The 27,990-nt window shown below is 42.5% G+C and overlaps 1 protein-coding gene across 9 annotated transcripts in view; it reads right to left on the bottom strand.

Annotated features, from left to right (window-relative positions):
* Window positions 1–27,990, bottom strand: part of MCF2L2 (MCF.2 cell line derived transforming sequence-like 2) — a 157,425-nt gene that overhangs the window by 8,644 nt on the left and 120,791 nt on the right. For 4 of the 9 annotated variants that reach the window (XM_071567044.1, XM_071567047.1, XM_071567041.1 and 1 more), the window contains exons 19-31: window positions 25,317–25,409; window positions 24,757–24,849; window positions 22,549–22,674; window positions 18,349–18,570; window positions 17,005–17,097; window positions 16,528–16,606; window positions 14,678–14,750; window positions 11,532–11,641; window positions 8,547–8,588; window positions 7,798–7,893; window positions 5,130–5,219; window positions 2,969–3,040; window positions 1,186–1,272 (exon numbers count right to left, since the gene is read on the bottom strand). In XM_071567044.1, coding sequence (XP_071423145.1) covers window positions 1,186–1,272; window positions 2,969–3,040; window positions 5,130–5,219; window positions 7,798–7,893; window positions 8,547–8,588; window positions 11,532–11,641; window positions 14,678–14,750; window positions 16,528–16,606; window positions 17,005–17,097; window positions 18,349–18,570; window positions 22,549–22,674; window positions 24,757–24,849; window positions 25,317–25,409 — 1,276 coding nt within the window. The remainder of the gene's footprint in view (window positions 1–1,185; window positions 1,273–2,968; window positions 3,041–5,129; window positions 5,220–7,797; window positions 7,894–8,546; window positions 8,589–11,531; window positions 11,642–14,677; window positions 14,751–16,527; window positions 16,607–17,004; window positions 17,098–18,348; window positions 18,571–22,548; window positions 22,675–24,756; window positions 24,850–25,316; window positions 25,410–27,990) is intronic. The other 5 variants (XM_071567043.1, XM_071567046.1, XM_071567045.1 and 2 more) reach the window with 5 other exon arrangements.

Here is a 27,990-nt window from a genome sequence, read left to right as displayed (position 1 = left end):
TCCAGCTTGGAGGAAACAGACCTCGCATTTACCAAAGATTTCTGCAGCCCTGACAGACACAAGCTGAACAGTCAGTCAAATCACCATGTGCTTCCTAATTAATGTACCTGTTCTGCATCAGCTGTTTCACAGGGACTTGGGCTGAGCAGATGCTGAACCAAATTCTTTACATCCTGTGGGCCATTGCTGTGCAAGGCAAAGCAGTGCTCTGACCACAGGGCACAGAGACAGAAGCTCACATGGTGGGACTGTGCACATCCCAACACTCACAATCCACACCAAAACCTGGCCTGAGACAATACAATACCCAAGCCAAGTAGTTCAGGCAATAAACATAAAGGTGACCTGATCTGGGAGAAATAGTTTCATTAATTATTTATTTAATGCCACCCCATGTACATCCTCCCTGCTATGGGCACTGTTTGGTGCAACACATGGTCATGCAGCTCTGCAGCCCCTTCTCCTCCCTCCTGTTCCCCGGGGGCTGTGACTGCTCCAACAACTGCAATTCAGTTGCATCTTCTTCCACGAGGGATACCCATGAGTATGGTTTGGCCATCTGCTCTTTTAAAGGTGCAAACCAGCCTCTGAAGCAACACTATTCTGTATCAGTTTATTCACACAAGCAAAATACTATCAAGTGTCTAGATGTACAAGAATATATTGATGCTAAATTACTTCAAACTGCTACAGCAATTTTACTTCAAATCCACAGGTTGGGCTACAAAAACCGAAAGAAAAAGATATCCCCCTTAGACAAAGTTTCTGGTTTTGTCACTGTCATGTGTAGAAAGCATCCAAGGCAGAAACCTTACCAGCAAGGATTACTTGCAAATATATGCATTGGCCTTCCTCTTCCATACAAATTGCTATTCTAATTTCAGAGACTAAGAAATAGCCTAAGTTTTGCATCCTTAATTCAAGCTGTAAAATAAGGCATCAAATTCTGAGCTCTCTGATATCAATTAAAAGAATTATTTTCAGCTATTCCTGACCTCAGCAAACCAGAAAATGAGGCATTATTTCCTTTACCTGCTAGTGATCCAAGCTTGTTCTCTCATTGCTTTGATGGGAAATAATATTCACCAAAAGAGAAAAATCTCTTTATGTTAAAGAGAGTAAATATTATCATAAGTGTAGGTCACACTCTTAAATTGAGATTATAAATGCTTTAATTCTGTTTACCTGTCTGTGAAGCAGATCTAGGTACAGACCTCGTGGTGGAACCAGGATTACATTTAGTCTGGGCCAATATGGTGTTCTCAAAAGCATCTGTGACAGGAAGTACAATTTGTGTCTTCAAGGTGAAAAAGGGACCAGACAACCAGTACAAAGTGAATTCCTGCAGCACCTCTGCAACTGGCAGTCTCTTTAACAAACAGGTGGACTGGGGTCCAACAGTTACAAAAGAGGAGACACATGACCAGCACAAATGAGTGAAAGGACACCAGCATTCCACAGAAAAACTGTAAGTCTGAGAAGGACAGAGAACAGCCAAATGAATCAAACAGAAATATTGATGTTAATTAAGGAAACAATTGCTGGGTGAGCAGTGCAGTGTTCTATTTCATTACAGCTTCCTCATCCATTTTTAACATATTCTCCTTGCAGCATTTCAAATCATTCTGTAGGCAATGGTCTATAGTTTTGATGCCAACCCATACAGCAACAATAGGCCAGGGAGGCCAGAAACTAATTATTTCACTTTCATGAATACAATGTAATTTTGTAGGGGACATTTTTATCTAAGTACATCAAATCCTCTGTCACAGCTCTGGCAATAGCACCAATATCTTCTGGCAAAAAAGAGATGATAAAGTTCATTGTTTCCTACTTAAAGCAACTCAGTCTGGTGACAGATGATGTGCAGTAGGACCTTGTTTTTAAGCAATGAGGAGCAAGTCAGTTCTATGCTACGTTTAGTACTTGCACCTCAAAATCCTCCCCCACCTCTGCAGCCACATGGGATGCTGAGACCAGGGGTATCTGTCAGTGAGGAAAGTGAGGGATAAACACCACAGTTTGGGGAGCTCTGGTGCTGAGTGCCAGGGTGATTATAAACATAGTGCCAGGAGTCACTGGCAAAAGGAGATACTCTGTGAACAGCAAAACTACTTCTGCTGTCTCTGAATTGTTTCTTCTCTTCCAATCTCTTCTTCTGTTGAGAGTGATGTAGGACACAGTTCTGATATGTCACCGATTCTGTCACTGACTGTTTACCTGCTCTTTCTACCAAGTTTTTGTGCAGAACTACACTATGCTAAGAAAGAATTCTTCAGCCTGCATCTCTCTCTGCCCTGTCCTGCAGCAGGGGTACCCAGCTCCTTGTATCTCACAAAGCAACATATCCTGGCAAATGCTCAGAGGAAAGCTGGCAATGGAAGCTGGGGATCTTCCAGTGGCTGTGTAACAGCATCCCAACTTAACTCCACTGCAGTGTTTATCAAACAGTAATTGATGAATCTGCTGCAACAAATAGATGGAAATTCTGCTTGTGTGAAATGAAACACTGCACCTTAAAGGGCTATTCATGCACAGTTGAGCCTCTTCTGTAGTCGTCATGCACGCCGCTCCTGCTCCTCTCATTGGGTACAGACACTAACAAGGGAAGAGGGGTGCAAGTGGCCTGACTGCAGGTGAAGGTCAAAAGTAGCCCCATGGCTCCCTGCAGCTGCACCCTATGGAGGGAGGCAGAAGCTGGGCAGAAAATCCAGATCCAGGTGATAGTCTAGAGCACTACTGCCCAAAACAGGCAGTGAATTGGGGTTTTAATTTAGGCCCACCCCTGGGTGAATATAACATGAATGCAGGGGACAGGCAAGGGAGTGACAAACTGTCTTTATCCCAGTTATCCAGGCAAACTGACCCCAAAGCCCTTATGGACTCGTGTCATCTGCCAGCTGTGATGAGATGTGAATTCAGTGAGTAATATCAAACAGGTTTTCATGCAGGATGGAAATACTCATACCTTCAAACCCCAGGGGAGTTGGGTCACTCTTTATTTCATGTCTCTTGACTTTAACTGCAGGAACAAGGGGACCTGTGTGAAGTTTACAAAGTCACAAGGCTGTTAATACTGTTAAAGCAGAAACTTGTTTTCCTGTTACTTGGAAACTCTACCTGCTTAATACCTACTTTCCATTTCACCCAGAAAAAATGTCAACCACTAAATTCTAGGCGGTGCAGATAAACACTTTTGTGAAATGTATAGGAAACAGACTGCTTTTGGCAAAAGACGCCGAGATATCACAATAAAAAGTATCTGCTCCCCATCAGGTCTCACAGATGTTCCCTCTCACTCTTGACCAGGAGGTGGCAGAGGCAGCCGGACTTAATTCTGGCTCTCACTCATGGCAGGGCAGAGCCCACAACAGCCAACGCTTCACGCCCCCCAGAAGTGGGGGACACAGTCACAGTCCACGTACAGCCTCTCCTGTGTCCCGACTGCACACGTGGAGGGAGCCGAACTGTCAGCAGTGAGATCAGACACAGCAGTAGCTGTAATCTTGAAAGTGATGATCCAAATACCCTGGCTAATCTGAATTTGGGCTGATGCTGAGACAAGACTCAGGCTTCAATTCTTTTGTCATCTAAAACAGTTTCTTAAAACAGATGCTGTAAATAAAATACTTAATTGAAAAGCACTGATTTTGTTTTCTAGCTTTTAAAATCATTACAAAAGTAGCTTTCTCAGTATTCTAAAAGATTTCCAACAATGTCTTATGGCAGACAGAATTCTAAGACAGGATTTTTTTGACATGAAACTGTAATAGAGTTTGAATTTAATTGCAATTCACACATGCTTTCTTTGATAACCCACACCAAAGAACAATCTTTTGTTGCCCATTTTCTTTTTTACATATGTGTTTCATTCTGTTGTCCAGCTTTGAAAATAATTATTAGGAAATAATTAATTCTTCCCTTAAATTAGCAACTGATCATGTATTTCTGAAGTTATTGCTGAGGACAGAAAACTGTAAGAACCTCTTCACCTGCGCTGTGCCCATCACTTCCATGTGCTGATATTTTACTGTTATGGTCTAAAGGGGTGGACAAAGAAACATTTGCAGGTAGTGAGACTGTCACGTCCTTCCTTTGCCCATCAATCCCACCACAGTCTCATTTCCTGACAGCCTCATGGCAGTCAGTAGTGCGGTTCACATCCTTCACAGCTATTGGGAAGGCACCAAATACTGTGCAATTTCCTTCCTGACAAATAGAGAGGGAAGATTTTTACTCAAATTAATTCAGCCATTTTCCCTTCTATTTCAGTTTGTGATTGCCCCTGCAAACCTTAAACTTGCAAATCAGTTCCTCTTCTAATTCCATGAACTGCCAAAAGACAGTATATTCAGAACTCCGTGTAAGACCGTATGTTCTGTTCTCAAAGTATCTCTGACATGTAGGCATAGGTGCCTACATCCTTCCTGATTTCCAACACAACCAGCTTGCCCAAATGCATGGGTTGCTTTCGAGTTTAAATGTAGGCACTAATGCAGTAACTTGGAGTAAACCTTGTAAAAGTGCCTTTCTCAAAATAAAGTTCAAACATAAAACTTCCATAAATTCCCACATGAACTGCAGAGACTTCAGTGCATTCATGGCTCCCTCATGCATGTATGAAAATTTCCTTGCAAACATAATTTCTAATCATAACTGTGATTATGCTAAATATGCTTAAAATGGGCATCTAGTTTTTTGGCTCTACTTCAGGCTTTCTTGATGTCTGCTGCACAGTGAGGAGATACTCTCCTTGAAAGCAAGAGCTTTGAAGAAACAGAGAAATCAATTGAATTTCAGTTAATCAAACCAGGGAGAAGTTGGAAACCTAGGTCCACATCAGCCAAAAATTAATACAGGTTCCATGGAAACCAGCAACACTTTTTGAAGCCTGTTATGGAGAAACTGGGAAGAGCCATTCCATGTGCTGGCAGCACACCTTGATACACATGCAAAGTGTCTTGGCCTGCCTCCCTGCAGGTGTTACACTGGCCCTGACTCTTCTGCTGGAACCTTCTCCATTTGTAAAAACTGAGCCTGAAGTACTCGCTCTGTGAGCAGCATTGGGCAGGGAATGTGCCAGGCAGCAGGCAGGGAGAGGGGGAGCTAAGCAAGCAGCGTGACAGTACCTTTGGTCACAGCAGAAGCATTAACTGTGGTGCTGATGGAAGAGGCAAGGGAAAAGCGACGGGTAACTTCTCTTTCCTTAGACTCTGGATCTGGGAGAACAGACAGATGCAATGCAGGGCAGGGTTAGAGGTTAATAAGCACTGAGGGCAAAAGATGTTCCAAGCAAAGCAGCAGCTGGAAAAGGGTAAATTAAAGGTAGATTGCTCCTCTAAAACAGACAGGAAAAATACCCTCAACAAAGTGAGAAGCACAGAAAAGAGTTGATATGAACATATTTTCAAAGCAATTCCAATTGCATCAATTTTAATACTTCAGAAAGGAGACATGCCAGTTATTATTTTAGCAACCAACTCATGTCCAAGTACAGCTATGCAACACAGAGAAATGAGTGTGATGGCTAGAATGGGGTGTGTGTCTACAGATGAGGTTTGGATTATTTTAGACACTGAACTGCTTGTTATGTGATGACTGACCTGAAGTACACTGAAAACAAACACGAATGGTTGGGAGTTCACCTGTGTCATTTCTAGCAGTTAACAGCATGAATGCCTGAAAACACACTCTGAGCCTCCATCCTTACCAGTGCAAACCAGCAAAAGCTACAGAGCAGGTTTTTGTTCACTCCAATTAGGATCCTGCCTTTTCTCTAAGTCTGCTCAGGAGTGAAGACACAACTTTCCCAGATTTCACTATAAGATGTGTTGAAGTTGTGCTAAGCCCAAGGAATATGAACTTGACTCTGCCAACCAGGATGGTTAATGCTGATCCAAGGGTGGGGGAGATACAGAGTGCTATGAGTATGGACTTTGACAGACTTTGGTGCCTGCTCTGGTATGGCTGCCTGGGGGATCTCTGCACTGATGTAGTGCAGGATGGTAAAGTTTCTTCTCCAGACATCAGCATTTCTTTGTCCAAGACACTGAGGTCCTTACATACATTTTCCACCCCATCATATCTGGCCTGGGCAGACAGTTCAGCACTTTTCTGAGCATCCATGCTCGGCTACCAGCTGATAACCATCAGGAAATCTTGTTTTCACCCTAGTTAGTCTTGGTATTTTCTTGTTTAGACCTTCGCTTTTGTGTATTCAGGACATGAACAGATAAAGTGGGTCTGAACCAAAGTGTGCTCAGGTCAATGCACCATCCCCTGCCATGGCAGTAATGAATCTTTACACAAAGTGTTCAAGAGCAGGACAAGCTGATTGCAGACACTTCCCTTTCCCTTCCCACAGCTTCCACTCTGCCTTAACAGCCAGCCCATGTAGTGCCAACATGGCTCTGCCTGCAGGAATGTCCCTACCATCCCCCAGCCTCTTTGCTAGTGGCTCCCTCCAGGCCAGGACTAGATCAGTGACAGAACAGCACAACCAAGTGAGACTCAACACAGTGTAACAGGGGTGTTCCACAGGAAACTCAGGAAACCAGACCCAGCAAGCCTTTGAGCTGAGCCTGCCTACAGCTGAGGGGGTATGAACCCTTCTGAGCTGTGCTTCACTGTCTGGAACATTGAATACAAGGCATGACATTTTATATGACAAGAAAAATTCAGATAAAAAAGCAAAAGAGGCCAAAACTGAAATTGTAGGTCCAAACTTGCACAAATTACAGCATTATTTCTGAAATCTGTATTTTGTATTTTCCCAAGTCACAGGATCTAAACCCCACTGGTTTTTGTAGTCACACATCAAACTGGTTTGTGTACCTCAGATCTTAATACCATGTGCAGCCTTAGTGTAATGGCCAGAATCTTATGGCTGTCCTAGCTCTTGGTTCACTCTTATCTATGTCATAACATTGTCATTTAATGCTTCTGCATTTCTCTTTTTATTCTTCAACTTGCTTCTTCCTTCTTTGATGCTTACCCTCTCCATCACTGTATACTAACCCTTTGTTTTCACAGAGGAAATACCTTCGATCAGAACAGGAGAAAGCCCCACAGTAACAATAAAAGGAGTAATTGCAGTATCTTTTCAGAAAGTGATTGTAAGTAGCCATTCAATTTAATTTCTATTGACATTTCTTTCTTTGCTCTGAGGTAACTTCCTTGTACAGCCATCATAGGAACACACAATGCCCTCTGCACCTGGATATTAAATATCTGCTAAATATTTATGCACAAGGATGCAGAACACACCATTTTACAGTACCATACAAAATAATTAAGTAGAAATGGCAATAAACCCCAGATCTCCTGAATTCTGGTTCCCCAGAGTAATCACTAGGCCATGAATGAGCAACATTTGAAAAAACAAAGAGGTACAACCAATGAACAATTTAACACATGAAAACCTTATGTAGCACCACACAGAGATGACACTTCCCTTCAAGCCTGTAAGTTGCTGAAAGAAGTTAGGTTGATCATTTAAAGCCAGTTCACACTTTCACCCTTGAGAGAAACTGGAAATTACCAGGATTTGCAATGTGCACCAGTAAAAGACCCAACTGGTCAACTCATTGGTTGCCTTGCCAACACTGCTGGGGGAGCAACTTTTGGTGACAGTGTCTTTGAGAAGAGGAGCCAAATGTATACACCAGACAGGAGCACTTGGGTGAGATGCAGCAGCACTTTAGGAAACAGTGATGGATGGCACTATGGGATGGGAGAACACTGTGGGAGTGCAGGAGACAGATGGCCTGAGACCAAATGCTGCATGGGTGATTTTACCTTTGGGTGGAGCTCTGCGGTTGGAAAGACCTTGCAATGTGAATCGCTTTCTAGCAAGAGCTGTGCGCTCAAGGTTAAGGCTGGTGGAAGCATCAACTAGGAGAGAGAGGGAGAGGGAAGAGAAATAAGGAAGGAAGGGTCAGCTGTTCAGCTTATGGGAAAGGAAAGGTTAGCACTGGATGACAACTAAAAAAGTTTGATTCAGTTCAAGCCTGAGCAAGAGCTAATCAATTAGAAAGGTCACATGAGGTCAGTCATTAAACCAGCTGAGCCAAACAGAACCCATGGATTGAGTTTGGCTCACTGAGTTTTAATGGAGAACAACAACAAAACAAAACCAAAGAAAAACAGGTGAAGGGATGCAGCTCTCATCAAAGGAAAATACAGTTTAGCAGCAAGCTCATTAAAAAGGATCTAGTGCCTTTTACTATGAAAACACATCACTGTGGTTGGAACAACAAGGTTGTAGGCAGAAAAAAGAGAAGAAGCCTTGCAGTGCAGGACATGCAAGTGTTGTGAGCAGTCCCACTTCCGCTATCCCGCACGAGCACTGAGCAGTCTGCCCTTGTCAGCCCTATAGCTGATATGCTCTCAGCCTGACCCCCTAAAGTCTTTCTAACAGCCTCTGTAGTGGGCACATAGTCATGCAATTCATCTCGTGCTTTGCTGGGATGTAAGGAGGCCATGCCAGCAAAGTTTACATGCCAGGCTCCCACATGAACAAGCCAGCCATGCCACCTGACAGGCACCTCCACAGAGATCAGGCACAGATGGATCGAGGTCCTGAGGCTCTGGATTTAAAAGATATTCAGTTACTTGCATTGCAGGAAACAGGTGGACCTAGATCAAACCCCCAGATCCACACATTCCTGCCAAATTCTGCATCTGCTCCTCTCTTAGTGTGGGCAAGTAACACACAGAAGTTTTATGGCAAAGGAGCAGGAGAAAGGCCATGTTTTGGCTGCTTTTCCTCTTCTTTACTTCATACACTGCCAAGTGAAAATCATTAGAGGGACAAATGAAGACCAGAAGTACAAAGAGGACACAAAGGGACAGTGAACCCACACTGATGGACAAATGACAGACAAGCTGTGCTGTCAAAGGAAATCGCATCCCATCACTTCCTGATTTGCAGCCAAGATAATCCAAGATCTGAAGTGCCTGCATGCATAGGTGGGTGTGAGATTAACAGACTTTAACAACACAGAAGTATTATGTCAATGCGCTTCAGCTCCTTCCACCCAGCATCCCAATGCCAACTTTGGGCCAGGCAGGTTCAACTGGTGAGGAATTGCTCCCAAGTGGTGGTTTCAGCTGTGGGGCTGCCTTTGGCTCTCAGAGCATCTGTGCTGGCCCAGGAGCCATTCCCTGCCATTGCTGCTCCCCCTGCGAGGCAACCTTGTAAAGATACTGTAGCTTGTTAAGAATTCAGAAACTGGTATATAAAATACATTTACTTTCTGTTTGCTCAGGGCAAGAAAATCCACACCATTTCCTCATCTCAGAGTCCCACGGCGAATACAACAGTGCATGTGTGTGCATGGGTCGGGTTTCAATGTCAGTTCTTCAGTTCTGCAATTTTATCACTTCACTGAGGGGCCCTGTAAGGATTTCACAAGTCCCCACAGCCTTTCAGCACCAGCAAAGCATTGTCCACTGGTCTCTAAATTCACCTTGTCTCCACCTGAGTTATTTCAAACCTTTTCCTTCATTCTGTAGCTATAACAGATAACCAGATAATCCTGGAAACCATTTCCAAAGATAATGAGGACCAGATGGGCAACAGGTTGAACATAAGCTTGCAATGCACACTTGGGCAGGGAAGGCCAGCAGCATCCTGGGCTGCATTAGGCAGAGCTGTGCCAGCAGGTCCAGGGAGGTGATGCTTCCCCTCTGCAGCACAAGTGAAACACCTGGAATGCTGTCCTGTCCTGGGCTCCCCAGGACAAGAGAGACATGGACATTCTGGAGTAAATCCAGGGAAAGGCCATGAAGATTATTAAGAGGGTGCAGTAGCTGACACAAGGAGAGAGTGAGAGAGAGGGAATTTTTTAGCCTGGAGAAGAAAAGTCTCAGGGGGGTCTTATCAAACAAAAAAGATGGAGTCAGATGCTCCTCAGTGGAGCACAGTGACAGGATGAGAGAGGCAATGGGCACAAACTGAAATACAGGAAATTCCATTTTTGAATGTGAAAAAAAATGTTTTTACTGTGAAGGTGGTTTAAGCTGGGACAGCATCTCCATGGCAGTTGTGGAGTCGCCATCCTTGGAGCTATTCAGAACGCAGCAGGACACGGCCATGAGCAACCAGCTGTCCCTGCTGTGAGCAGGGAAGTTACACAAGGGGCCCCCACAGGCTCCTGCAGGACCTGCTCCCACTCAGCTTCAAGGTGGTGACTCCACCAGTCAGGTCCACACAAAACATGGGTTATATGCAGAAAACTCAGTTCAGCCCCTGCAGAGGACCAGCCAGAGGTGCCTCACAGGGACACAACCTCAAGTCTTAGTGGAACATCTAAAGCTGGAGAGCTCTTTGCTGGCTCTGTGCAGCGTGGTTTGCACCCCAGGGTGCACAGGACACCCGAATCCCAAAATGAGAATGGACTCACTGCCCAGCTCTGCAGGAGCAGCCACCCACCAGAGAGAGCATGAGGAGGCTCCAGGCTGAGCTAGTGGGATCAAAGCCAGAGCCCTGAGGAGCTGTTCATGGGAAAGCCAAGACAGAAGAATGACAATCAGTACATAGGGTGATCCCAGTTCCCACACTCTTGCTAAGCTGGATGAGTTAAAAACATCAATAATTTTCCTGGAAATATTTTTTAAAGGGGTTTATGAATCTCAAAGGAAAATCCACTTTTCCAGTTTTTTTAATTTTAAAAATTTTTATCTTAAAAAAATTTACTGAAATTTTTAAGATTGGATTTTTTAATGAAGAATCCATAACTCCTTTTCCTACCATGAAAACTTATTGCAATCAAAACTCTTTTAGTGAGTACCCTATTTTTCAGAGATAATATTCCACTTTCTTTTTTACTATTCGTAAAGGAGCTGTTACTTTAAGCCTCATTTGGGCATTAATCTCTTAAGACCTTATAATTTTTATTTTATATTATTAGAAAATTCATTGTTCTAACACTTAGAAGTACTTTCTAAAAGAGAAGCTGCTGTCAAGACATTTTTTGTTCCTGCTACTGTCAGATGAGATTCAGTTTCTCATCTTAAGTTCATTCTAACCTACACTCTTTAGAATATCTGTTGTATTTATGCACTCAAGCAATGGAGGGACTTTCTGTGACTGTGAGTGGGTTTATTCACTATACACCAGAGGGGAACCTGCAGTCAGAGGATGCAAAGAACCTCAGACATAAAGCAAGGAAATCAGTTAGCAAAGTCCACAGACAGTCTTAAAATTACATGTACCTAGAAACCAACTTCACCAGGACACAGGAAGTTAAAATACACTTATTACTGTCCCCAAATTCTATTTTTAAAGAACACAACTTGTATAAAAAGCATTGTAATGCATCAAAATTCGGACTTAATAATCCTAAACTAGTAACGCTTCTCGGTGTTCAGGAAGTTTCGTGGTACAGTCACTCAGTTTTGCAGCATTGCTTCTTTGATGTTGGGTTTGAACAACATACATTTAAAGTATCCTCATCAAACTCCAGAAATACGTGCAAATATAAAAATATTACCCTTTGAAAGCAAAAGTTCTGTCTCAGAACTCCTACCTCTCTTTTGTCTGGCACTGGGACTGGAATTCCTGTTTTTATTGTTAGATGCTTCCACGTTTGATGTCTCAGATTTGTTTTCATATGTACTTGATGACTTCCTGCTATACCTTGGAATAAAAGAAATATAGAAATAGTTACATTCCTGGTTAACACCTAACAGAGCAGTGACCACTAGGGATTTTTTTTCCTCCTCAGACATGGAAGCCTATGGAACAAAGAGCAGGTTTTAAAATTTTGTGCTATAAAAGTCTGTCCCGGCATGAACAGTGGAAAAAAGCCACCCTTGCCCCTGCCTCCTCCCTACTGCACACACGAAAGGCTGTGCTTTATGAGAGGTGAGAAAAACAGAGAAACAAACTGGTCATCTGCATAAGCTCTTTGTGCAGGTCCAACCAATTGGGAAGGAAGAAGAGATGAAATGAAAGAACCCCCCCCCCCAGTTTTCCATCCTTTGCAGCTGAAGTACATTGGTCTCTGGGAGAGAAATGGGTACTGGGTGGTCATGTGGAGGTCACACCATGCATAGAGGAACCTGTGAATTCCACTGGCTTCCCCCAACTCCTGTTTCTTCCCTTTGAAAACATGAATCCTGGCAGGATATCCCTGTCTACAGCTGAACCACAGATCACAGGGGATCTGCCTTGACAGGTTTGCACAGGTACTGGCCTTGTGTCTGTAATGGGAAGGACCCTCCTGCCCCTGGTTTGTAGGACATTCAAGTTGCAAGATTTTCTCATCTTTCTTACCCTCATTGTTTTGCAAATGTCTGGTGGTTTAGTTTGGGTGTTTGACTGTTATCTTTGGCAGGTTGCTCCACACATTTCACTGTATCTACACATTTGAAATACTCTTTGCCAAAATGCTTGTTATTAACGTGTATCAGCAATTACACTTCTGCTTACAATTAACACTGAACTATTAAACTTAAAATTCATAGCATTTGTTTTGCTGTAAGAGAAGGCCTGAGATATCATTACAAACATTAAAATATTTGAAACACTAGAGATCTGTGAATGCCTTTCCTAACTATAAAGCAGCCCAGGACTCATTGCTTTGTATTTGAACCCTGACCTGTTTCTGGTGGAACCTTAGCAAGGTCTCTGTCACCTCCTGTACTAAATCAAAATGTGATCTTTTTCAGCCTAATGTCAGGTACAAAATTGGGCTCAAAATAAATATGGGAACAAATCCAAAGCACACTCACATTTCCTTATTCTTTTTTCTCTGTTCCTTCTCAGCTAGGCTGAGATAACTACCAGACGTGCAGCTGACAGAGTTAAAGATTTACAGCTGTGGGAAAGACACCAGGAAAACACACCAGCTTTTCTAAAACAGCATCTGCAGTCAAACTCCAAGTGTTTGTGTTTATCTATGTGCAGAGGGCATTTTTACATGGATGTATGACTGAATCAGTCATTTCCAACAAAGCAAATAGTTAAGCAGATAGATCAATAATATATTTAAGTTTCATATGTTTAGATAGATTAGAAAACAATACATAGGGATCATTTCATTATCACTGAAATGCAGCAGCCATCCCTTGAGAGGGATGCAGCAGCAATAGATACCTCAGGGCATCTCATTTCAGAATTAAACAGTGAAACTTTGGGAAAGAATTTACAGAGAGAGAATTGAAATTGAACAGGACTTAGAAATATCTAATAACTGCCTGTATTAAGGGCACTGGCTGTAAGTGTCCCTTTTGCCAGCACCTCAGCTCCAATCCTGAGTCAGGCCAGCCCTGCCTCATCTCATGGCACTGCAGTCCCAGCTGCTGTGAGGGCACATAAACAAGTAAATGGGATAGTCTTTGTCATGACACAGATACAGCCTGGAGAGGGGAGAGTGTCCTGCAAACAGATTTCCCCACTATCACAGTACAGGTTTGACCATTCCCAATAGACCATAGACACTGTTACAAACAGGCAACCCAGGAAAAGGTGTGTACTGGTTAGATAAAATTTCAGTATTGATTAGCCTCCAACCTGATACTGTCTGCCACTGGCTTACCTACAGCACCTTTCCCAGCTGGGGCTGCTTATTCGTGTCAGTCACGAACACAGACTATGCCCATGTGGTGGTTACCACAGTTTTGCTTCCTTCGTCTCCTCCTCCACCCAGCACCTCAAAACAGGTTGCAGAAGGAGCTCCACAGTCTGAGGAATTCTGGATCCTCCATTTCACATCAGCTAGGACAAAGCAATTCCCCTGTCCTTCCTTCTCTTGGAGACACATATTACAGAAAATGGGACACTCCAAACTTTATTCCACTCATGACAGCCCAGTGTTGTTCTTCCATGAAGAATTATTGTATTCTTCCTGTTCCTGTAATAACCTGGCATTTGGAGCAGGAGCATCTGACCTCTCTTTAGCACAGTTGGGCAGAGTGAGGACAATAAGCACTTCATTTTTCCTTTGGTTTAATCTGCTCTAGGAGAAACAGCTAATCACACAGCCTTTCTTCCTGAAATTATTTAATTTTCTGTTGACATATTTTGTCTATAATTTCTGCTCTGAAAAATCTCACTTAAAGAGCCTTATAAGAAGGACCCATATCTGGATTCTTCTGAAATACTTTTGTGATTGCATTTCATATCTTACTGGAATAATTTTCTGCTATCCCCAAGGTGGTTCTGCTGAAAGATTTGCACTCTTAAACCTTAAACCAAGCAAATGCAATCAAGCCTAAAGAAAATACAGTGCAGGATTAATAGCACTGCATGTGTTTAATATTTCTTGCATGGAGCTGTACAGCTCTCAAATGCTGGCTGTGTTGCCTTGGATCTCTTGGTTTGGTTGATACTGCTAAAATTTTACAGTGATATTCCATGCCAACTTACATTAAACTTGCCCAGCAAATGGGTCATTAAAAAAATTTGCTGACAACTCCATTTAACATCCTGGAAATGTTCCAATACATTTTGTCTAAACTTGAGCTAATCTTTGAAATGAATTCTGCATTGTGATTTTAGTTGTCCCAGGAGCAAAACTTTTATCTGTATTTACATATCTTTACAGAATTTGAAGACAACTGAATAAGTTCATACCCAGGAAGCTGAACACAAAACCCCAAGAATTTGCAGTGCTAAAGCACAAAGGCAAGACAAAACATGGCCCCGATGTGCCATGGCAGCTGTGGTTACCTGCTTGCATTGGAGGATTCCATTGGTGCATGATAGACACTCTCAGTGATTCTTTGGTGCAGCTGACTTGCTTCTGTTAAAGAAAAAGTAAAAAGGAATTGCTCCAAATTTATTTGCTGCTTCTGTGTTTACGTAGAAGATGGGGGAGAGAGAGAAATAGGAGAGATTTTGGCTGCTTGTACTTGAAAAGAAAAGCATATGATGATCTTAATGAAACCTTAGCTCACCCACATAGCTCTTCTACTCAGATTTTTTCAGCCAACAAGGGAGTTCTTCCCCTAACACCTTCTCTCTCCTCTTTACTTTCTCCTAGCTAAGTGCACTGTATGGATCTAGAGAATGGACATAATGGCATTTTTCCCAGTAAACAAGTTTTGGGGCTCACAGGTTTTTCTGGATTTAGCAATGCCTGTACATCAGTCGTTGTGCACACGCAGCCATGTAGTGGGATACATCCCCATCCCTCTGCAGAATGCTTGTGCTCAGCATCCTGGATGGACAGGAGTAAGAAAATGTTACTCAGATGCCACTTGTTCACTCTTTTTCAGGGCCAGGAGAGTCAGACACTGAGAAGTGGAGAAGCAATGGAAGGAGCTGCACTCCAGCTCTCAGGGTGCCAAGATCCCAAGGTTATTTTGCTGTGGAAGAAGATGAACCTCCTGTCAATGAACGGAGGACTGATAAGGGGTCAGGGGCAGCACCAGAAGATTAAACTCAACAAAGCCTTTTGTTGGTGGGGGTGAAATGCACACTCTGGGTGGGGAATCAGAAGTAGCTCCATTTGTGGTTTTGGTAATTGATCACAGCCTTGCACAAATCCCTTAAGCTGCATCAGTAATTCCTTTGCCTGCAAGAGACAACAACGTCCTTTGGGACTGGTGAACCAAGGTGTTACCCAAAGCACCGTTAGCAGTCCATGCCCACTGCAGTGTGGGATGGGGCTGTGCATACACCAAGCATTTGGACACGAGTGACCAACATGGTAAACTATTTACCACATACCTTTGGCCACCTTCTTTACCCTTCACTTATTCATGCATCTCAGCTGGTTCCTTCCAACATTCCAACCCCCTGTGCAACTCCTAAAAACAGTCATTAAAAACAGCCAGACAAACAAATATATCCCTCTTCCTTCTCTCACTGCAATGCACAGATGGAGAAATACCCAGTCTTGGATTAAGGTCTCTTCTTTCATAAGTCATTGAAAATAGAAACAAAACCACAGGACAAAGCATGTGCTTCATGACATCAGTATTGTAATAAGGGCTTTGATTCATGTGATCATTTGGGAAAGGCAAAGAGAAGAGTTGCAACAGCATATGAGATAGAATTTATACCCTTGGACTGGTGTCCTGCTGGATTCACAATGAAGGAAATTTGACTTTACTCAAAGAGTAGGATGAAAGTCATCCTTCAATGTTCTTAAGACCAGACTGGATAAAGCCTTGAGTAATCTGGTTTGACCAATAACTGACTCTGCTTTTGTGAGAGGTCCTGTGGGCAGGCACAGAGTGAGGACTGGGACCCCTGCCCCTCACATGCTGCTGTAAATGGATGTTTCAGGACTTGTGGCTTGACAGTGAGAACAGAGGAAAGCCATGTTCCTTGGATTGGATCTGAAAGGAATAATTATCAAAGCCATTTCTAAAGTTCCAAGAAATTTTCTTTGACCAGGACAAGGGTTTAAATCCCAGCAATGCTGCAACCACCCAAGTGGTCCTCCCACAGGAAATCTGTTCTTGCCAGTTGCACTGGTGGTGCAGGTGAGCCTGTAACTTGTCCCAGCTCTGTGCTGTCACACTCCTACAGAAAGAAGGAGGCATTCCCAGGTCCTGCTCTGTGTGTCCTACCTCTACACGCTTCCAGCTGTCCCGTCAGGACTTTGCGAATCTCTGAAATCCAGGTGTTCTTCAGCTCAACAGACGACGCCTGAGAACACAAGAGGACAAGGCAGAGCCAGTTAAAACATGTTGCCAGTCACTGTGCTGCCCTGACCTGCATTTGCTTTCAGTTTTTCCAAGGATTGGAACAGTGTGGCCAGCCTTGAGCAAAGCAGATGATGCTCTTCAAGATGGAAGTTACCATGAATCTAAGGTCCTGCCCTTGCTTTTCTATCCAGCATTCCAAGAAATTTCCAACTACTTTATTTCCTCTTTTAGCCAAAATCATGACCATTCTCACAATAATAAATTGGCAATTTAGTGCCCACACAACAATTAAGCTTTCAATAGCAATTGTTTCTAGAGTGTACAGGACAGTGAACAGTCTTAAAAACAATTTAATTAAAAGGAAGTGTAGTCCTTGATGAAAAAAAGGATTGTCATTACCTGAATGATATAGACCTCTTCTCTGCCATTATACCAGATCTCAAACTTCTTGTTATCCCCTTTTACATTTTCAGTGATGCCCACAGTGCTCATCTGTTTCAAAACAAAAAAGAAGTTGAAATCTGGAAAAAAACAATAGTCTTTAAATTTCATCCTCTGAGAAGCATTTTTAAAAGGCTGCATTCACTTCTGCACTTTAGTGAGTTATTAAAAGTAAAATTCAGAGCATGTTATTTCTCAATATCTAATTTGTTGTTCATCTTTTTGATTCTTAAAGGGGAAAAGAGTGTTCAGAAGTAACTCAGGCTAAGTTCAGATCATGAGTTTATCCTCTTTTCTTTCATTGCTTCAACTGTGGGTCAGATTTCAATGCTAGACAAATTTTGTCCACGTAGACAAATTTGCAGTTTTAGGAAGAATGTATTTTCCCTTAACATCACTGACCTGTTGAGGTGGGAGAGGAAGAGGGATGGAACAGGGCTTTTTGAGATTTAATGACTGAACTGCAAATCCAGACAACACAAAAACCCTCAAGGAAATAATTCTAGATTTCTTAAATGAAAAATTCTTAACCACATTTTTGAAGTTCAGCTGCTATTTTCCTTACCAGTTTCCCATCTTCTCCCTGCAATAGTTCATCCCTCTTTTCTTGATTTACCTCAGTGTTTCTTTAAACATTTAGACAGTTATGCCACCATTCCTTCTATCTCCACAGAAGGAAACTACAAATGTTTATACGAATTGGTTCAACACTTGAACCAGGTGCTATCACAATTGCTGTCTGGTTACCCTGAAATAATTTTGCACTCAATGATCAGTGTCAGTTGGCTAAACTCACAAATGTCACACCAATGTGCTTAACAGAAAAATTGTTCTACTTGTGAATCCCACCTTAAAATGTCCTGACTCATATCTGGAAAGGTCACTGTTGCAAATAAAAGGGCGCTTCTACTGTACTGATTCATCTGTAGCTATTACTGTCACAGAACGTGTCTGCTCAGCTGATGTCAACAGTAAAACCTGCAGCAGAACTGCACCTGCAGCAGGATACCCACGGGCAGAACAACCACAGATGCAGGTCCATTCAGTCTTGCTTCTCTTTATGGGACAGTGGACAAGAACATACAAGGTGCTCATTTGTAACAAGTTGCAAAAAACAAGGTTTATGTCTGGAGATGCAGGACACATGGCTTGGTCTATCTGCAGACCAAAACCAAATGGGAACTTAGGAGGGCAAAATAGCTCCAGCTTTGTGCACCTCCTTCAGATCTCCACATGGAAACATCCCTGTCTTGTGAGAACACCAGATTTCTTTCTCTCCCCCACCATTGCCACATTTATTACCTTTAATGAATTTTTAAAGCTGTATGAAGCTGTCTTCTCATGGCCATCTGTGTTCTCCTCCCGTTTCTTGCAGAAAAGGAGCATCTTTGTATAGAGGAAGAGGTGCCTTTGCATGGGTTTGAACCTGGCCAAGTCCTTCACTTTGTTGTGCCCCTTCTTGTGGTCAGTCCACACATTGAAGGATCCCTGCATCAACAGCTTCCCAAGCTCACTGACATCGCCCTAGCAAGCAAGAATAGAGAGCATATGTCACTTTCCAATAGGGGAATCCCAGGCACAATTCACTCCTCTATTGGTGTTTAGCCTTTCAGGTAGAGGCAGTCTTGGCATCCCTTGTGTTGGAAAGTGCACATCCTCTGGCTAAACCTGGTGGTTTCTTCATATAACCATTAACCCACTGGTTTCCACATCAAAAAGTCTGTTTGCCTCCCCATTCATAGTTAGTATGTAAGGTCTGTCTCAGGACCTCTCTGGATGTGACACACAGGCTGTACTCTCTGGTGACCTCAGAGGAAGCATCTTCTGACAGAAACTGGGTTTCAAGACTCCTGACTCCAAGGCAGTAAGGTCTAGTGCAGTCCAGATGCCCAGGCAAAGGCTCTAAATCTCAGAGATCTAGTTTCAGTTTCTGGAGCATCTTCCATCCCTGGGCAAAACCTTGAAAAAGCTTACATGTCTGAAGTCACAGACTGGTGCCCAGAAGTACATAGGTGTGTGATTCCCTCCTATTGCAAGTCTTTATAAGCTTTGTCAATAATTTCCTGGCTCACCATCTCCAGACTATGCAACACTGCACATCCTTGGGCAAAGAAGGAGTGAATGGACCAAGGAGCCATAAAAGTACCAGAGGGAGAGTGAAACTAAGAAATAACCTTCCTAAATTAAAGCCCTTGTCTGAGGACCACTGATGGCTAAATGCTTGAACAGATAAACATTTAGCTGCAATACCACCAGCACAGTTCAGTGATGAGTGTAGTAATGTGGGGAGAGAGGACATGGCAACATCTGTGTGGTATTGGGCTTCAACAAATAATTATAAACATAATTATCCTAGCAGCAAGTTTTCCTGGGAGTGCTTTGTATAATAAATTGAAGGAATTAGCCCAGTGCATTATTAAAGCACTTATTTTCAACATTCGTATGTCCTCTTGACTGTAAGGTGGCTCTGCTGGCTCCAAGTGGGAATGTCTATTTCTTAAACTATGGATTGAAACCTGCTCTACCTCTCACTCCCCATCCTCTACCCTAGATCCAACTGCAAAACCGGGCTTAATTAGATCCTTTTCCACTCTATATCAGGGTATTATTAGACACTCCAAAGCATTCAAAAAACCCCACTAATTTCAATAACTGTCTTCTCTGATATACAGAGTAGGATCTTTTATTTGTGCATACAGGATTGTGGATGTTTGTATATATCCATGCATACAGGTATAAACTGCAAGACTTTGAAAAGCATGTTGATATGTAAAGCTAAATTCAGAAACCCAAAGAAGCATAATTTCTACACAGTTCTGACAATGGTGAGAGGCCTCTATCACCCAGGCATGGTTCAATACTGGGATCACAGCACTGGGATCCAGCTCAGTTCAGCTCTTGTGACAGGCCTGTCTCTCCAATCTTGGATCTAGGATTGGGATAACAGAAAGTGAGGTGGGAGGCTGTCACTGCAGAGAGAAAGAGGATGGACAGAGATGGCAGTCTTTGAATATCAGACCCTAAGCCCTGGACTCTCTCCTCAGTGTGGGCAGCAAATTGAGAGGAGGGTGCTGTTTCTGGTAATTTCTGCTAGTAGACAGCAGTATTTTGTCCTAAAGGAAGTTTATTTAAAGTGCAGGATTTGACCTATCTCAAATAATAATTATTAGCTGTTAGAACAATACACTGTACGTCATGTTTATGGAAGATGAGAGATACATATGACAACACATATGTATCTCCCATCATACCTCATGGGCTCACTACCCAGCCCAGATTGTATAACAATGTTGGGATTAGAGGAGGAAACATCTATAAAAGCTCTCCAAGCTTTATTCTATCTTTTTTGTGGCTTTGACTAAAAAGAAATAAAAAAAAAAATACACCGAAGCAGTCCCAGACTTACATATTAGAAATGTCTTACACAAGATTTCAGCTCCTCAGTCTGCACATGCACAAGTCCAAGAAGCAGAACATCCTATGCAATTGGTGGCATTTATCAGCTGCCACAAAATCTGCTTTCCTGCTGGCATAATATCCCTCTCTGAAAGGTGTTCTAATCAAGTATTTCTATCATGGCTGTGTGGGAAAGACTCCACAAGATGGTGTGTGGTTTCATCAGCTGCAGGAGGTGTTAATTTGGCACCACAGCTGAGCCCCTGGGACGGGTGGAACAGGGAGAAGAAATAATTGTTGGGTGCATCCTCTTTCACACTTTCACCCCATTGAATAATCATGTAACAAACCATCTCAGGAATGCACTCAGCACTGGCTTAAGCAGCAACCATGTCCCCCTTGTCATGTTTCTCAATTCAGCTAAAAAAACAGAGGCAAAAATCTAGTCCTTGGAGCTACTATCTGGGATTTCATGGAAGGCTGGAAAATTCAAACCTGAAAGTTTAAAAGGAACAGGAATGCTCCTGAGTACAAACCTACTCTGAGATTTGAAAACAAGGAATAGGCAAAAGGATGACCCCAACATTTATACAGACAGGAATCTGGCTGGATCCACTCTGCTCAGGATAATATGATACCTTTCTTGGAGAAGATTTTCTGCCCATCCATTACAGAGCCATTTAAAACCAATTTTTTTGTCAAATTGCTGTAACTAAATACATTTAAAGTGGAAAACACTGGAGGTAAACTACCTTTCTCTATGTGAATGAATAAGAAACAGGGGAAACTGGAGAGATAAAAGGTGTACTGTATCCATGGGCCACCCATACCCATGTGGACTGACTCAAGTCTACAGTAATAATATCCAGGCTTTAAAGAGTTTTCCTAAAATCAATCTCTGAGACACTCAGCCATAACCAGAATGAGGTAAACATATGCTGTACTAAAGCTTGTCAGGCTGGGGGGACCTAAGGTTATGGTTGTGACTTGGCGTGTTCCTCTGACCCACAGGCACCGCATCTAGTCTGTGTTTCCATGGCCACTGCTTCACCTCCAACCCAGTACAGCTGCAGGAGGAAGAACTCAGTTCTCATTTCACCTTTATGCACAGCCCACAGGGCACCTCAGCTGTGTGCAGCACTGGGGCTCTGAGCAGCCACCCAGCAAGCACTTAAATTCACCTATAAACTCATGCTGGCAGGGGCCATGGGTCCCTCAGCCAGCAGACACAGATGCACTTGCATGAAAGAGAACTATAGAAATCAAAACTCCTGAAGCCACTCCCATCCTGAAAAGCAGAATAACTCTTCCCACCCAGACACAGTCTGTATGGACCCCAGCACCTTCTCAGGAAGTTGCATTCTGCACAAAATAGTTTTCCTGGTGTCTAGAATAAACCCTGTTACTCTGGTGTAATAATTCTTTGAACTCAGTTTCTCAGTACATTGTTTCTTTCTTGACATTTTCACCCTGCAGCTATTTCAAAATGGGTAACCACATGACCCTCAGGCCTCATTTTGTGAGGTGTATTTCTCCTTTATGTGTCAATCACTTCCACTTCTCACTTAAGGGCTCATTTTATGTAGGCAACATTAGTTCTTGAAAGTCATATGACTTCAATGGAGCTTCAGCAGACGTACATGAATATATTTGCTCCCTTTCATTTGTACCATGGTTGTTATTTCACATTTCAGATAATGAGCTTGCCAGTGACTGGCATGGATTCTATTAAGCACTTTAAATGAAAGCTAAATTTTCCTAAGTGCAAAAGATTTGAAAATACTTGAGCTGCACAGCACTCACAAACTTTCAGCAAATTTTTAAGCTGTGTCTGCCATGCTTGCACCTCTCACCTGCAAATGAATTTTGGGTGCAATTACTCCAAAGTGCCCAATTTGTCCTGCTGCCTCCCCACTCACACCCCACCTGCACACAACAGGAGTGCTGACAGGTATTTTTGGTGGCCAGAACATGCCACTGAATGGCATCCTTCAGGCACGTGGCACAGGCTCCTGCAGAGTGTATGAGCCACAGGCACAGCGTGACCACTGATGGAAGGAACATTGGATTGCTCAAGACCAGAGCAGGAGCAACAGCAAGTAATACCTCATATCCTGTGATTGCTATCTGGTGCATGGAATCATTTACTGATTTGATGATATCAAGCACTGTGGCCAGGGCTTCTTCCAGTTCAGCAGTACCCTCTGAATTCTTGCTGCACTTCAGCATTTCCTGATTAAAAAGATATGGAAACTACTTGAGAACTTCTTGTACCACAAGACACCATAAGACAATTTGTTCTGAACAGAGAAAGCAGCAGAACTATAGGGAAAAAAGGAAGAAAAAACCCCAAACAAAACCAAGCAGGACATTCACTGGGATTGTCGCACATTTTAACCTTTCTGACATTTTTAAGGCTTCATTTAAGGTGAGACAGGACCATTCTAACATATTTACAATGAACTTCTTATATGTGACAGAATGACTTCCAGGTGTTTTTTTCTTCACATCTGCTAGAAAACACACTCAATATAATTATTTCAGGTATTAGAGCATTCCCCATTTTCCTTTGCAAGCAGTTCCACAAATTACTTACCACTGTTAAAAATATAAATTAATTTCTAGTCTAAATTTGGCAGGTTTGACATTCCACATTTTGAAGTTGGAAATAGTTTAATCCAAAAGCTGAGACACTTGTGTTATCATAAAACAAGGCCACAAAAAGGTAGTTCCTGCAAACCCCAAACAGCAGCAGCCTCTCCTCAAGTGTTTGGATAACCAGGCATTAGAAGATAAAAGCAGGATGCATTCCTATAGTACCTGTTGCACATTTTCTAGGATGGGAATGGACCCCTGCTCCTTGTACAGTGAGAATGCTGCTTTTATCAGCACGAGCACATTCACTAAAGTGATTGAAACCAGAGGGTTGCAATAATTGTAACCCAAAATTTAAATCTAGTCTTCCCACTGACTTCCATTTTTCTACATTCTTAATTTCTCTTGCTACCAGGGAAAGAGTGCACCATCTTCACAGATCTCATAATCCCTGGCAAGGTGAATGCCCATGCCAATGTGTTGTTGCTAAATGTGAAACTGGTCTGACCAGCTCCAAACCCCAATGGCTGTGACCTGTTTTGCCTGAGAATTTTACTCTTTGATCTAATCTTGGTTTTATTTACAGTCATATTTCAAATTAAAAGTGGCATCTGGTTTACTCTTGCTTTTCTGGAGACCTTGACACTTTTTCCATTCTCATAGAACAGTTTCGAGAAATAGTCCAATTTACTTTTGGACTGTGTTGATGTAAATCTACTGGAATCAGTGAAGTTGTATCCTTGTCAATATCCTCCTTCAATATTTGGATTCTACAGTTTTGCATAAAGTCAATAAACAGCTCAGAGAAATACTGCCAGCCAGGTCCTCACATGGCTTGCACTGGCATAACCTGAGCAGTGCCACAGCAGCAACAATGAAATGGCAGCCTAAAATCACTGCAAATTTCAGTGCTGAATTTCCTGACAGTGCACAACACCACATTAGTCCCAGCGGCCTGAGAACAGCATGCAATTCTTCGTCGTGACCTTCCCATAAGCAAAGGCAGTATTATTTTTAAGAACTGGGGAAAGGCAGACAGAAATTTAAGCCACCATCTTAAAAAAAAAAGGTTGTTGTTTTGAGCGTATATATTTCCTGTTGCCCAGTTCAGACCACAAGTTCAAGCATGGACCACTCAGGGTTCCAGCTAAATCAAGAGGGAAGTTCACATATTTATCTTGTGGAAAAATTACAAGCAATTTGTTCCTAGCTGAGTCTTTTAAAGCAGCAAGAGGGAGTGGCTCCTTCTAAAAGGTTTGAGTCACAACCATGGGAAAATATCAGTTCAGAGAGCTGAAAGAGTTTTGTTAAACAGGGATGGATGTTAGAGACAGGATTTAAGGCACCAGTTCCTGCTTTCAAAATATAATACTACATACGGATCCAATAAAGCCAAGTTCAATTTCTGTTTAAAGATAAATAAAACAATAAATAAGGCAATAAAATATTCATTATGTAAAATACCTTATGTGGAGAGAGCTATACATATAATAGTATACTACTACTGCTTATTATGTAAGCACTGCTAAGAAATAGCAGTTTCTATTTAGAAATACAAGTCCCTTCTTTGACTGTTTTCTACCATTTACAATTGAACATTGCAAAGTATTTGCTGAAGAACTTAGTGAGGATTTATTTTCAGGCAGTCCTGACTGATATGCAATTCTTTAAGTAAAATGCTATGCATTGGAAATCTTTGCACTGTCATGGCAAACTTACCTTTAGCAGCAACTGATACTTGGTGATCCTCTGGACTGGCTTTAAGAGATAAGCATCTAGTGAGAGCTTATGATCCAATTTACGCTGACATTCCTGTAGGAGATAAAAGGGAGGGAAAATACAATTGTTTTTTGAAACACAGGCAAGACACCAAGATGATTATCATTTGACAATCTGAGATTATGTCTATGAATTAATTGAGAGAAAAATTTGTTTCATAGGAGTTTCCAGGTTGTTCATGCCACAGTGAAAACATACATAGGTTCAACTGAGTGTTGAAATCTGGCATTCCCTGCTGGTGAGACTGCAATCAGCTGGGGTTTGCAAAGAAGCCAGTACTTGTTTGGTTTGGGTACAGCCTGCAGTCAGGCTCCTGCCCAGGAAATCCATCTACTGCTCTACCTACCCAGTCTTATGTACAGAGCACCTTCAGCATCTGCCATCGGCACAAGAAGAGGCAGAAAACTCTACACTGCTCTAAGCTTCCTAAAGGAAGGAGAGATACAGAAGGAAAATGAGCTTTGTTGGTCTTGCACTGCTAGTCTGCAATGAAAGTCCACCTGAAAAAAGGTGCTGTCTCCACACTGTCTCCAGAGAGCTTCAGACTTTGGTTTGTTCTGACAGTACTTTTCATATATTTGGAGGTCCTCTTTCTGCAAGAAAAGAAGAGTTTAGGTAAAGTAAGAAAAAAGAATCCAGAGCATCTGCATTGAATCACACCTTTTCTTACCTTCTATCCTAACACATGATGTAATTAATATGTGGAGATAACTCTATATGTAAAAGTATGCTGAAACTATGAAACTTGCTTTTTACTTCTGATTAAGTTAAATACACCTGAAAGTAAATTTTCCCCCCTCACTTTTCACACGGAGCAGGGAGACTGCAGACTGAAAGACACATAAACTAATTGCTAAACTGGTATCTTTCAGGGAGGGGCATAGACAGTTTGAAAACAAACTAAAAAAACACATTAGAAATGTAAATTTTATTAACAATACTGGCAGAGACTGTAATTCTAAATGATGCTCAACAGGCAGCTCTGAAAGTAGTGTTGGCTCTCAAAAGTACAAGGATGAGTAAGAAAGTAGGAAGTTTGTCTTGTTGATGTCCCAGGCCAAGCAGGGGGATGCACTTAAACCCTGTCCTATCCAAATTAGGAGTGGGTGGATTCCCTTTACCTCTGTTTAGCTTTGCCTACACTCCAGGTCCTCCCACCGAGGTCCCTGGCAAAAATCTCAGTAAGTTCGGTGAAAACAAAGACAATCTCTATAAAATGCCAGAGAAGGATGTGTTGAGCTCCTTGGGCTGTGTGGGTGGGGGCAGAGATGAGTGTTCCTCTGGCAGGGTCTGAGCTCGCTGACTGTCCCCAGGCAGCCCAGGAGCCCCAGGGCCATGGAGCAGGGCCATGGAGCAGGGATGACTGTGCCTGACCATCTGGGAGCTTCCCAACTTCATCCCCCTGGTGGATGTGACCTCACTGAATCACAGAAAGCACCGAAACAAATCCCAGGATTTCCTGGCTCCTGTCTGTGCTTTCAGCCCACTAGACAGTTCCTATACACTCCTGCTGCAGGGAAAGAACTTCCTGTTGTACAAAGTTACTGGAAGAAGTCAGTGTTGCTGCTGTCTTCCTCTACAGGCCCACGCTGACATCACCCTGAGGAATCAGCTGTGAAAGCAGAGTTGTGCCACCCAACACTGTGCTGTGTTAAGGATTATGAAACATAAAAAGCTCTGTTGCAACTCCATAGATTATTAATGGTGCTGTTTCAAAAGAGGTGCAGAGTTTTCTTCACAAAATTAGAATTGGTTGTACATGTTGCCTTGGAGAGAAGTTAGCAGAGGGTAAAGCCCACAAAACTAAAAGTAGCAACAAAGAATAATCAAGAATTACAGTATCTTCCTGACTCACAGAAACCTAATTGGACTGGGCAAGAAGAACAGAGACAGCAACAGCCAAGAGCACTATTAGGAGTAAGAGAAAAGAACCAATTTAAATGTAAAGAAAATGCACAATTTATCAGTAACTTGCCATAATGGAACCACCCTATGCCAATGCAATCTGCTCTTACCTAAATCAGTGACACCTGCTCAGGCAGATACATCTTTAAATACAGCTTTAAATTTTGCAGTAGTGTTAGGAATAGAAAGTTCCTGATGAAATTACTGGGATCAGACTCTAAAATGCCAAGAAATAATTAATTGCATAATTATTTAAATCCCACTCTTACATGTTCCACACATCTCTATTTTCATATCCAAAGGTTCTGACTTCTTGCTGGTATTTTTACACCATGCTCATATCTCTTGTAATACTTTTCCTTTCCACACTGATTTGCACCCTGAGATCTCTGTAAGCTCCAATGTAATGGCATACATGCACAGTTCCAATTATCTTTTTGATTGCTGATTTATAAGTAATTTTTACTTCAGACTAGAACTTAGCCCTTTGAGTCCAACTCACAGCTTTCTGGTCAGCTTATACTGTACTTTCACAGATAGAAGCATTTAGAAAAGGAATCCTTCTCCCTGAATGACCAAATGCCCCAACTGCCAGCTCCTACTAAATTATTCATTTGTAAATGTTAGCAATATAAATAAGTAAACAGTGGTAATCCACAGTGAATCACTCCTGCCAGACACATCACCAGGCATATGTTGGTAAGCCTGACACACCTTTGGTTTCATCCTGGGCATTCTTGCCTTGGCTTGGTAAGCCTTCCTTCTTCCTGGCCCTTTGTATAGCAGATCAGCCCAGACTGTCCTTCCTGCTGCTGATAAAGCACTTGGAGTTCCACCCTGCAAGGTCATTGAGGGCACATCCCTCCCTCTTTGAACAGCTGTGTAGTCCTTGACCACACAGAGCTTTAGATAAGGTCAAGCATCTTGGTGATGGTATAATATCTACCATGTGATTCAAGCTGAGGTGGCTCACTTGTAAAATAGTTCATATGAAGATCATGCCCTAAACAAGGTCAGGTAAAGTGTCAGGGAGGACAAGAAGGGCATTTCTGGCTCATCTCTTGACTGGTTCTGCTATTGTGTTACAGGAGAGAAGTCAGAGAGGACAAACAGGCTGTGACTCCACAACCTGTTTCTGCCACCACCTGAGAAGGGCTCACATCTGTGGTGACAGCTGATCTGGTGGCACTGGTAGAGGCAGGAGAGTGTGTGTGGGCATGGCAGAGGAAAGACTGGCAGGGGAGGGAGGGACTCTGGCTCCAGAGTGTC

Source organism: Pithys albifrons, chromosome 11 (genome assembly GCF_047495875.1).
Source record: "Pithys albifrons albifrons isolate INPA30051 chromosome 11, PitAlb_v1, whole genome shotgun sequence".
NCBI classification, from domain to species: Eukaryota; Metazoa; Chordata; class Aves; order Passeriformes; family Thamnophilidae; genus Pithys; species Pithys albifrons.
Note: the sequence above shows the minus strand (reverse complement) of the source record. Positions and strands in the feature narration are given on the sequence as shown.